General features: G+C 41.5%; 1 protein-coding gene across 1 annotated transcript in view; it reads left to right on the top strand.

Moving 5' to 3' along the window:
* The first annotated feature begins 661 nt into the window (after positions 1-661).
* Positions 662-12,689, top strand: part of WNT2 (Wnt family member 2) — a 326,881-nt gene continuing 314,853 nt past the window's right edge. The window contains exons 1-2 of the mRNA XM_078648157.1: positions 662-741; positions 1,384-1,619. Of these exons, the coding sequence (XP_078504283.1) occupies positions 662-741; positions 1,384-1,619 (316 nt within the window). The remainder of the gene's footprint in view (positions 742-1,383; positions 1,620-12,689) is intronic.

The raw sequence follows: 12,689 nt of genomic DNA on the forward strand, positions 1-12,689 counted from the left end.
CACTTAAACAGACAGTCCGACAGCTAGTAAATCTTCCATCCAGACAGTTATATATCCATACAATCTTCAATACAGATTGGTATATATATAATACATATTTAAATTTCAAACTAAACCACATTCACTGGATGATGTCATCAGTGATGTCATCAGTGATGTCATTTGAGATGTCATCAGTGATGTCATCGGTGATGTCACTGACCATGTCATGAATGATGTAATATGTGACATCATCAACAGTGCATTGCGGGCACGCGAGTTATAGTTAGCAGAACTAACTATAACGGAGGAATTTCAATGGTTTTGTATGAGTGAAATGTCCAGCTAACTATAACACCCCTGAAACCTAAGGTTTTTTAAATGATAATTCCTAACTATAACCTGCCTGAAACCTTTGGTTTTTTCAGTGAATATGTATATATATATATATATATATATATATATATATATATATATATATATATATATATATATATATATATATATATATATATATATATATATATATATATATATATATATATATATATCTCTATCCACAAACAAACTCTCCAACTGTCGGGAGCCCCCATCCCTGCAGGGCGGCTTCAAAACGGGAATGGAGAATCCCGTAAACGGCTTCGCGCCGGCAACACACAGGAAATAATGAAGCCACAACTCAATGACTTTCTGCCATTTATTACCAAATGGATTGGCAGCATGTCAGTCCTTACGCGTTTCAGCAAATAGCCTTGTTCACAGGTGAGCACTGTTGTAGTACTCAATTTCTCATACCAAGTGGTCATGTGACTCGGGTAAGAAACCACTATGCCCAGCATGCACCAAGGTTGTTGAAATAACACCCGAACTGTGTAAAAATGTTGGTTCTTCTGAATAGCGTTTTATATCACACAGTCTCAATGTCTTTTAAATAAAGTGCAAGTTGCAGAAAAATAAAAGTCACATCTTCATTGCAATAGTACCAGCATTGCTCATTTTATGCTGCCTTACTGCAAATCCTTGCCTCCTTCAAAATGCCAGATTCAGTCAGAGTCGGTAGGAAGATGATACATATACTTAACGCATTCATACCAGGTTTATCCAATCTCCCCAAACTTACTGACATTTTCTAAAATAAATAGACACAAACAATATCCCCATGACGCAGAAGAGATGTGGGGTGAAAGTGCAAGAACTAAATAGTGGATATCATTTTGTTGAGCGTGTTTGCGTGTGTTCTTGACGTGTATGCTGTTGATAGGTGACCTGTTGACCACGCTCCATTATTTGGAGAATTATTGACATAACAAACTTTGTACATATGTGCTGCTGCCAATGCCCTTTCTGTGTTTCCTAATGCTGCATACAGTCTGTGGCATCATTTCACTCTTCTGCTGTTCACAGGTATATGGGAGCTGTGGGCTCGTCGCCCCCCTCCTCACGGGTGATGTGTAATAACGTCCCGGGCCTGGTGAGCCCCCAGCGGCAGCTGTGCCTGCGCCACCCTGATGTGATGCAAGTCATAGGCCTGGGCGTCAGGGAGTGGACCGCAGAGTGCCAGCACCAGTTTCGCCACCACCGCTGGAACTGCAACACCCTGGAGAGGGACCAGAGCCTCTTTGGCAAGCTGATCCTGCGCAGTGAGTATGGAGCGCATGCGTAGTGTACGTCATTGCTACGGCGTAGTCATAGCAACAGAGCAATAATGAAATAGTTCGATCAATGTCTCTGTAATATGTGGTTCTCGATTCTTTACTCTTAATCTTAAACCTTTGTTATGGAGTTTGGGCGCTGCATGCCCTTCAGTGAGACCCCTTGAGTGCTGTTTCCAGATTGTAAAGTTGCAGGGGTGATGAGCAGCAAATGAAGAAAGGGTCCTTGAAGTAGTTTTGAAGCTTTATAGAAGTAATCAGCGGACACCACTGGAGTGCGTCTCTCCTCAGCGAAGTACAGAGTGCCAATGGCTGTTAGAAGCATTTGTATTTCGTTGAGGAGAATACAAAGCATGAGCATTAACTTTCAAATATACACACGCTTATTCCAGCGCATGCCGTGCTGGAATTGAAGTACGTACATGCCCTAATATAACAGAGCATGAACATAAATGATACACCACAAAATGTGACATAAGAACGTCCATTACATCATCCCCCTCCTATTAAAGAAAACTCAATGCATATAGAAAATCTCTGAACCTGGAAGGAAAAGAGCAATTAGGAAATATACTGGATGCAATATAGCAAATAATATCAGAAAAGTTAATACATATAAAAATCTTTGAATCTAGTAGGTAAAGAACAATTACGAGAAGACCTAGAAACACCAGAGTAAGCATTTCTACTGAATTCACCTTGGAGTTTACAAGCATCTAATTGAGACAGAGAATCATCACATTATGAAGTTCTGAGAGGAGTGTGAGAAGAAACAACATGAGAAGAGGATTGATTACTAATAGACTTGTTAGATACATCATCAGAAGAGTGGCCAACGGGAACAGAGAAACATTTTAATTATCTTCAACAGCAGTATTCTTAGAAGCAAGAATTTTAAATGCTTGATCAGGTGTCAATTTGACAATCACCCTTTTTTTCCACCACCCCTTTTTATCCAAAAAGAGTGATCCTTTTGCAGTTTTAAGGATTTGCACAGGAAGGGAAAATTTTGAAACACCGTTTTTACTCTATTGGGATTCTTTATCATGACCCAATCACCTACTTGAAAATCATGCAAAGCATTGCTATACTTTGAGTCAAATAGCTTTTTCTGAATATTCTGTTGAATCAAAACATTCTTTTTCATGCTTTGTCTTTACAAGCTAAACAAGGATCGTTTTCCTTTCTTAACATCTTTATCTAACCTGGACACATGTTGCCATTGGGATCTCTCTTCCTAAGAAGCCTAAAAGTAGATATCCCAGTAGTAGAATGAGGGCAGGTGACATAAGACCAAATCTTTTTAGGTCTCACGCCTAGCGTTGCAGTGCGCAGAATTGCTTTCGCAGCGCAAGACATTTAGAATGTGAAAAACGGGGTTTGGGTAGCTGACCGATGAATGGCACATACACGAGCGTGTGCTTTTCCTCTTGTGGCGTGCTTTGGGCTTTGCTTGCGTTTTTTTGAAAAAGAGAGCACGCAATAGGCCAAAGGCGGGCACATAGGTGTCTATTACGCGCATTGCTGACATGTTTCAATTATAGTACCCAGACACGGTCATTGAAACCACATGGCTTTTGTGGAGCGCGCGCGCACCACTAGCGGGCTTCTATGTTTTACAATAGCGATTGCTTTCACTTTCGAGATCGCTTCACTGTGGCGCGGGCGCACGCACCATGAGTTCCACAGGAAGTATGTAGGAGAAAATCTCCACATAACTCTATAATTTATGGCCAATGTTAACCAGGCCTGGCAATTGGTAGCACTTCCATTCTGTGGCTTGTAGTTATCACTTTCACAATCACAAGCGTGGGTAAAAAAGTGACTTGCCTGCGAAGGGGAGTTATCAATAGTCAGATCTGGATAACAGTATTGCACACAATGGTCTCTTCCAATTATACTAAGGGCATGTTGTCACATTTAATTGTCACATTACAGTTGTTTCAAAGAATCAGCGTGGTGCCACTTACGGTTCCAGGATACTCAAAACCCCATATGCTATCTCTACCCTATCGCCTGATCCTGGTATTTGTTGCCTCTTACAATATCCTGCAGCCCGACCGCCTGACAAGTCTAACATTTCTCTATACGAGGTTCGTACAGACAACTCTGTTCTGTCCACCTTAAGCCATGCCCCTCCTTATGACCTGCATGTTGACCCGGAAGTGTATGACTTGCACATTGCAGCCTGCAGGAAAACAAGCATGACGGTACCAGGCAGCAAGAGGTGAGACAGTGCTGGCATCGGACTTGTATTACGTAAAGGGTGGAGGGATGAGCAGGGTTAAGAGCGGAGTGTGAAGGGCATGGACCACGGGGCACAGGAGTTGAGCGGAATTTCAACAGAAGGGAGAAGGGTAAACTAAGTGCAGCACATGTAGTCCTGGGTTAAGAGGCGAATATGTGAGAGCTTCAGCTGTGGGAAATAGGAAGGAAGCAGTAGTCTGAACACGAGTCAGCAGACAATGCGGGCTCTACTTACTTGTCTTTAGGTCAGGAGGTCAGATGGTAATTGTTACAAACCTCTGTAGCAGGGGCAACAGGGTGGAAAAACTGGCAGGGACAGCAAGGGTGTGTGGTAACTTGCGTAACTTTTTCGGTACACTTTTATGGTCTCATAGTAGCACTAGGGAGTTAAGGTGGCATTTGTGTGATCTGTATGTATTGTGAAGCAGTTCGCCAGGGCATTAGCTGTGGGGTAATTGTATCTGGGGTAGTAAGTGAGAAGGAGGGAGCAGACTGTAAATATAGATGGTGCATCTATGGGGGTGAAAGATCGATATCCGGTGCGGGAGCGCAGGCTCTATAGTTGGTGCAGGGTCTACCGGCCAGTGTTTATGGGTATGGTAACCTCTATGGGGATGGTGCAGGGTCTACTGGCCAGTCTTTATGGGTGTGGTAACCGCTATGGGGATAGGTCAAATTTCCCCGGAAAGCAACTGCAGAGATTACCCTTGTAGTCTGTGGAGCAGATGTTGGTCTGGCCTCTATAGCCGGGGAAGCAGTTATAGGGAGGGTTCTCTAGCTGGAGGAGGAACTGTGGAGAAGGCAGCAATGTGTAATATTTACTTGGTCAAGTGACGGGGCTCTGCAGAAATGTACTATAAAACAACTTCAAATGTTCCTTCTGTTGCCATGTAATGAGGTGGCAGATGATACAGTTTTCATTATATCAGAACTTTGATAACAGTCTATGTTTATGCCAGGGATTATATTTTGTCATGGTTTGTATTGTAACTAGCCTTTGGTTATGCCACCTTTATGAGTATAGTAGACTTGGAATATACCAGGGTTCTTTTCATGTCAAATCATTTAATGTTTACCAGGTTTTGAGTATGCAGAAGCCCTGTTTGTTAATGGGTTCAGTTTAGGCCCGTGTTCTGATCACTGTATAACTTTGTATGTGCCAGCCCAGCACCTTAATTATGTCAGACTTGTGATTATTCTAAAGTTCAGAATATATTCTTGTGTTAATCAGGTTATTGAATCGTTACTTAATTTATTTTTTATAGACGCATATTTTTAAATGATTGGGTAGCTTTTTAAAAATATGCGCAATTTAAGAAAATGTTTACTGTAAACAAACCCAGACTGCATTTGTGGTCCAGTGCTAAGACTGCGAACTGAGAATATATGAGACTGCTCACGATCTGATCTGCACTGATCAACATTGTGTAATAAGTGACTAAATGACTTCATCTCACTGTACCTCAGGTTTCCTGTTTGCCATAATTGTGAGCATAACCCAAGCTTTATATCAGAGGTATCCTGGCTCGGAGCTATCTGGAGCCTCACCCCCAAATGCAATACAGGGGAAACAAAGGCTCACAACTTATCACTTCACAGGTATTTAAGAGAGGAATACTTTTCACTTTTCAGTCCCTGTATATAAGTGATATGCCTACACTGTAAGAATGTCAGATATGTTGGTCGTCCCAGTAATTACACAAATAACTATTTCAATACCAATTTTTAAATTGTATTTCTTTTATAGCACTTTAGCACCACTCATTCCAAAGCAGGGTGTTAAAGTGCTTTACATCACATGTACAGATTCTACATTGACAATAAATCATATGTGTGTACATCAATATAAAGGATGTGTTAAATAAGACAGTGCGGGTTACAAGGTGTAGGAGCCACATGTCCTTCAGACCCCAAAGTGCTCTATTAGAAGGATTACAATTTATGAACTGCCAGTAACAAAAGCATCTATGTCTTAAAAGCAGTAACCCAACTACCCATTTCCATAAAATACCAAGCATTTGCAATGCAATAGGTCTCGCATTTAGGCGTGTTTGAGCTATTGATATTGCAAATAATAATGCGTTTTATTTTTGTTTTTGTTTTAAAAACATAATTAAAAGGCATTGTTATTTTTGTTGTTTCCAAGCACTCCATGCGCACTTGCATGTTAATAAAGGACACACCTCTTTCTTTAGATGAGCCACGTCTAAAGAAAGGGCATCTCCACCATTAAAATGAAAGAGCATTTTGGAGTTCTTTCACCAAATAAGCATTGTTTTTCAAACAAATGCTTTTTTGGTAAAAGCTCCCCATACTACGCTTTTACTTTCATAGGGGCCGCGCCCCATTCTTTTGACCTGGTTCGTCTAAAGAAAGGGGCCTGGCCTCTATTAACGTTTATAATAATATCAACAATGGTCCTGTCGGGTGGGAAACAAATTGCTTCAAATTCTGTACAGATCTCTCACAATATATTTCAGCATAATTGTACTACTAATTATGACATCCAGATTCAATCATTGAGTGCAAAACCAAACAGAAAAAGGGGTCAGTACATATTTTAATCATCGAATTATTTTTCATTCATGATTTATTATTTAATTATAACTGACACCTAAATTATGCATGAAAATTGCTTATAAATACGGCGCATCAATTCAAGTCAGTGAAATTGTGACATAAAGTGAAAAATTGTGACTAAGTGACATAACAATTAGTGAACTATATACACATAAATGGGGGATGTCGTGGGGGCGAGGGGATTTGGAGGTTTAGAAAGCCAGTCTCTGGTTGAGTGGTTCTTAAATCCAACGCGCCATATTAGTTGGCTGTGGTATGTTGGACTCGGTTGACTGGTCCTCGTGGTATTTTTGTTGACGTTTCGACCTTATTGACGCCTTATTTGTGGGTCTATTGCGGGTCTTCTTCAGGACGGGGGCAGGGAAGGTGATATTGCGCCTTAGGTCCCCATATAAATCGGATACCATGGAATTATGCTGGCTGTGGTCTCATCTTCTGGGTAGACAAATCAATGAGTGCAGAGTCTTGCCTCCGGTGGTTGGATTGATTCAATCTTTTTATCCGGTGCGTTTTCCTCGTTTCTTTTAGATCGTTTATCAATTACTTCTAACGATCATAGGGTAAGGATTTCAGCATCTCTTCAGTGGGCCCGGAAAAGGATTCGGTGCGTTTACCTCGTTGCACCCAGAATGTTCTGTTGATTATTTTCAGCAATCGAAGCTTGAAAATCTCATTCTCCCATCCGGGGGTCTGAAAACGGCCACCATTCGTTGGGCTCTCTCACTGTTGAACTGTCTATTAACGTTTAATCGCGGCATGGGGGGTTTCGAAAAAACAAATATTTCCACTGTTATAGGTCTCACATTTGCGACAATTTAATAATATTATCATTTACAATGCCAATGCCTCAAACTCTAATAAATGCGAGACCTATTGCTTTGCAAATGCTTGTTTTTAAGGAAATCCCCTACAGGCAAGTTACAAGCCTAAACAGTTTGTATTTCCTCCTTTATAAACCAATTAATTCTTTCAACAAGACCGTTGGAAGATGGGGAATACAAAGCAACTCTTAAATGTTTTATATCATGACACTTGAGGAAGTCCTGCATTGACACAGAAGTTAAATGAGTGGCATTGTCTGTGACAATTTCTTTTGGAAAACCTTCAAGGCTAAAGACTCTAGACAAGAACTTAATCACAGACAAGGTATTGGGCATATTACAGAACTCAAATTAAATCCATTTGGAAAAGTAGTATATTAAAACAATAATACATCTCTTGTCAGCAGAAAGCAATTCGAAAGGACCAGCAATCTCAAGAGCTAGTTTTGTCCAAGCTTTTTTCTGGGACAGGAACACAATGCAAGGGAGCCTTTACAGTTTTCCAATGTTTGTCAGAGACAAGACAGGTTTGGCAACTACCTATCCATTGTGAAACATCTTTCTCCATGGCCACCAAAAATGTTCTTTCAACTTCCGGGAAGTGGCTCCTATACCTAAATAGCCTTCATGTGCTGCTTGAAAAAATTTAAAACGAAGAGAAACAGGAGGAACAGACTGATCTCCCCGTATGACCACGTTTTCTACAATAGACAGTTCTTCTGATACCTGGGCAAAAAATCTTAAAGGAGCAGGCAACAAACGTTCTTTAGGCCAGTCAGAAACTACCATGTTTTTGGTGACCTGAAGAACTTCATGCTCCTCTGATGCCTCGAGCCAGTCATTGTGGCTGACAAAAGATGTAGAACCAAACACGTCATCAATCAAAGCAACTACACTTTCATAATTATCAGATTTTGATTCTGAGCAAGGGTCTTTTAAAGGTAAGCTGGACAGACAATCAGCTCTGACATTGCGCCCACCAGGAATATACTTCATCACAAAGTTGTATTCATGTAAACGTGATAAAATGCGGACTAACATCACAAAGACTTTGCCTGTACCATTCCCATTTAGTAAATGAAGTAAAGGTTTATAATCGGAACACATGTCAAAGTGAGTAAAAAGTGAGTACCCCAAATTAATGTTTTAAATTTCTCAACAGCCCAGGAACAAAAAAGGGCCTCTCTTTCTATGGTAGTATAATTAGAATCAGCAAGAGTTAAAGATCTGGAAGCGAAACGTATGTGTGCTCTCTCCCATCAATCCATTGACATAGAACTGCTCCTAAACTAAATTGACAGAGATGGAACATTTTTGACCTGGAGCAAAAGAAGAAAGAGCAGGAGCCTCAACAATTACTTTTTAACCAGGTCAAACACATAGTGTACTTCTTGAGTCCAAACAAAGCTTGCATTTTCTTTCAAGAAGAGAACTCAAAAGTTGCACCACCTGAGCATATCCTGCAGTAAATCTAGAGTAATACTCCGTCATACCTAAAAATGATTTCAAACAGTCCTTATCTTTGGGAACAGGGACTTGCGAAATAGCTTGTGTAAGAGACAATTTTGGTTTGATACCTGAAGAGGAAACAGTGTGACCTAAATATTAAATCGACTGAAAAACTAATTTACATTTGCCACAGTCTAATGTGACTCCAACATCCTTAAATTTGTTAAGGACTTTTCTTAAAGTAACCATTATTTCAGCTTTGCTTTTTGAAAAAATCAACACATCATCCTGATATGCTTGTACAGAGTCAATACTCTTTAAAATGTGGTCCATACATATTTTAAATACACTGGCCGCAGAGGCCAACCCAAAGGGTAATCTTAACAATTTGTCAGCCCCAAAAGGAGTTACAAAAGTTGTCAAATCAGAGGAGAAGGAAGAAAGGGGAATCTGGTGGTAAGCTAAGCGCCGATCTAATAGCGTGAAAAATATGGAACCATTAATACCAGCTAGAGGGTCTTGGATTTTGGGGAGGGGATAGCAGTCCACTAAAGTGTTCTAGTTAAGAGAGTGTAAATCGGTACACAAGTGAATACCTCTATTCTTTTTTCTAACAATTACAATGGGACTGACCCATTCTGATGAACCTGTGGCCTCAATTATGATTTCAGAGACCAATTCATCAAGCAACTTTTTGAGGTCATCCCTGACACTCAAAGGGATTGACTTTGACGTGTGTGAGATGGGAACTGCATTAGGTTATAATTTGATTACATGCTCTAATTTAGAAATTGTACCTTTTGTAGAGATAAAAACTTCAGGAAACTGTGACATAATTTTTTGAACATCATCCATACACTCTGAAATCACAGCAACAGACACATCATTAATTTGTACAGGATTGTCTGACCCAGGAACCAGTTTGAGACCCATCCTAGCCAAGTCTTATCACCCTACAATATTCTTACCTTTTATGGCAACATACATTTTTGTGAACATCTTTCTTCTTAAACAGGTTCCATTTTCAAAGAAAAATCAAGCATGTCAATTTATTTGTCTCCATAAGCTTTTGGAATAATATCAGTACTCTCTAAAGGTGTGTAGCAGCCCAATGTTTTTTTAAATAAAAGATCCAAAATAATTGTAACAGAAGCCCCTGAGTCTGCCATCATGTCAAGGTCGAGATCACCATGAACTGGCAGGCAGGATCTTTAACTCTGTTAGGTAAAAGCATATAGGACTCCGATACAAAAGAAATAATTTCTCTTTCCAAATCATTTTGTAAAGAAACATCAATCCCACTCACATTGTAATCAATGCAATTAAGGGCTTGAACAGAACTGACCTGAACTACATTTTTACCTCTACAGACTTACTGAAAGTGACCAATCTTATTGCATTTTGCACACCTTTTGCCTAAAGCAGAGCATATGGGACTGTTACCTAGGTGAGACCTAGAACCACATCTGTAACACAAAGCATTCGTTTTTTTCTGAACAGGTTTAGAGAGTTTGTTTTTGTAAGTAACAGCATTAATAGAAGCATCATCCTGGGCTAAATTGACAGTAGAAACGTAATTTGCAAAGCATTTGGATAAAATGATGGTTCTCTCAATCCTTTTGGCTATGTCAATAACTTCTGCTAGAGACGGGTCTGTGCAGCTTAGTATACGTTCTTAAATATTTTTTGTAGTAGCAGCTGTAAACAAATTGATCCCTAAGGTAAGTGTCTAAAGAAGGACCAAAGTTACAGAAATGCAGCCAAGTTTCTCAAAACCGAACTGTACTCTTCAACTGATTCATTGGGGTCTTGTTTCCTTTTCATAAACATAAATCTTTACAGAATTACACTCGGTTGATCCAGAAAGTTCTTGTTAAGCCTATGTATGGCGTTTCTATAAACAGTCAAACCATCTCCATCCCCAGCTGGAAGTAAAGAAACTGGACGATTATCAAATATTTGTTGACCAGAATTGCCTAAATAGCTGAGGAGAATGGCCAATTTATGTCTAGGCGATAAATGTTCAGCTGCTATGGGCACTAAAAAATTCAAAACAAGCTAAACCAAATTTTCCATGTATCCTTTGGTTTCCTGGCAGAAGGTAAAAAATGACTCATCTGAACTATTTACTCGTTTGATGCCATGGTTATATACAATGACGTACCAAGAAATAATTAAACAAATCGCACCAGTGATATCCCTGAGCAGAGAAACAGTAATTAATTACTTATAAGCAGGAGAAAGGTGAGATGCTCCTCTGTAAACTGAAAAATAAGATCTTTGCTCCTTTTGAGGAAAGCACTGGAGCGTAAACGATCAACAAATGCTGTCCCCATGTGAATGCTGACTCATAAATCCGGAGAAAGCTATGTTGAATGGGGCTTCCCACTCAACCAAGATGACTTCCGAGCGTCAAATGCGTGATGACGTCATCACGCACATCACAGGACTAGGAATTTGTTGGTCTTGAGATGCGTTATGGGAGGTGTGAGATTTGGGGGTCTCTAATTGGCAGAGGTAGGTACCTTTCACAAATAGGGACCCTTGCGTCTAGTCAGGGTAAAGGGGTCACAAAATAATCCCTGCTCACCCCCTTGGTAGCTTGGCACGAGCAGACAGGCTTATCTCTGAGACAGTGTGTAAAGCATTTGTGAACACATACAGTAACTCAGTGACAACACTACAGATGGACGCCACACCAGTTGTATATCAAAAATAAGCATTCTTTATATAGGTTTAACACAAGCCCACAAATGACAAAAATCCACAATACTGTACTTAAAAATGGTAGCAATAGTTTAGTTCCCTTTAGATCTTAAAATGCGACACTTTGAGTCAATGTACCTTAAGATGCGTAACGCAGTAGAACGAAAGTGTTGCAGAAAAGATGATGCAGTAGTTCCTTACACGCAAGGACGGTGATGCGGTGAAGATCTGGTGCAAAGAAACAAAGATGGCGCATTATTCGTGATGCAACACGCTTCCCCGTGATGCAGCGGCATCTGCTGCGACGTCAATCCTCTTCTCCGGGGATGCAAGATGTTTCCACATGATGCGAGCCCCGACAGGCCCTGCGACAAGCTTCCCTGTGATGCGGCGGCATCTGCTGCAACGTTGATCCTCTCCCCACGCAATGCGAGATGCTTCCACAACAATGCAAGCCACAACAGGCCCTGCGACACTCTTCCCGGTGATGTGGCGGCGTCTGCTGCGATGTCGATCCTCTTCTCCGGCGATGAGCCGCGACAGGCCCTGCTACACGCTTTCCGGAGATGCGGTGGCGTCTGATGTGACGTCGATCGTGTTCTCCGGCGATGCGCTGCGACAGGCGCTGTGACGTGCTTCTCAGTGATGCAGCGGCATCTGCTGTGACGTCGATCCTCTTCTCTGACGATGCGAGGCACTTCGGTAGACCTGCGATTACAGCATCTGAACCTGGCTTCCCAACCCAGGGACCAACCCCTGTGGTTGAACACTTGCCCGGCATACCAGAACTTCATTGGGAGCACATATGCCCTCCCTGAGGGTAACACATAACTCATGTGTTGTGTGATAGTCTGCCTGGCACAGATCTCCAGACCCCTGTCCATCTGACAGTGTGCGAAGATCCCCAGGACAGAAGGGGTGTCATTATGGTCATTCACTGGTGACGCAGCCCTTCTGACTGGCCCCTGACCCACTGGTTCTTCCACTGGGTACTCTTTCCCCCTCTCACCCCTCAATCTGGACTTCTGCACCCTCCACTTAGGAGTGGCTCTGAAAGACACTAGAACTGATGGAGACCTGCTTACAGACACTCCCAGTTCACCAGACACTAGGGGATCCCCCTCAACGGGCGGCCCATCAGGACAGCCTAGGCTCCCCACCTGGTGTTCCCTTAAAGAACCATCCAGGCTCTGAGACTGTGTTTTGGACACCTTGGGACACGCAGCCCCACACTCACTCCTGCTCCACTGAGACA

This window comes from Lissotriton helveticus, chromosome 1_1 (genome assembly GCF_964261635.1).
Source record: "Lissotriton helveticus chromosome 1_1, aLisHel1.1, whole genome shotgun sequence".
NCBI lineage: Eukaryota > Metazoa > Chordata > Amphibia > Caudata > Salamandridae > Lissotriton > Lissotriton helveticus.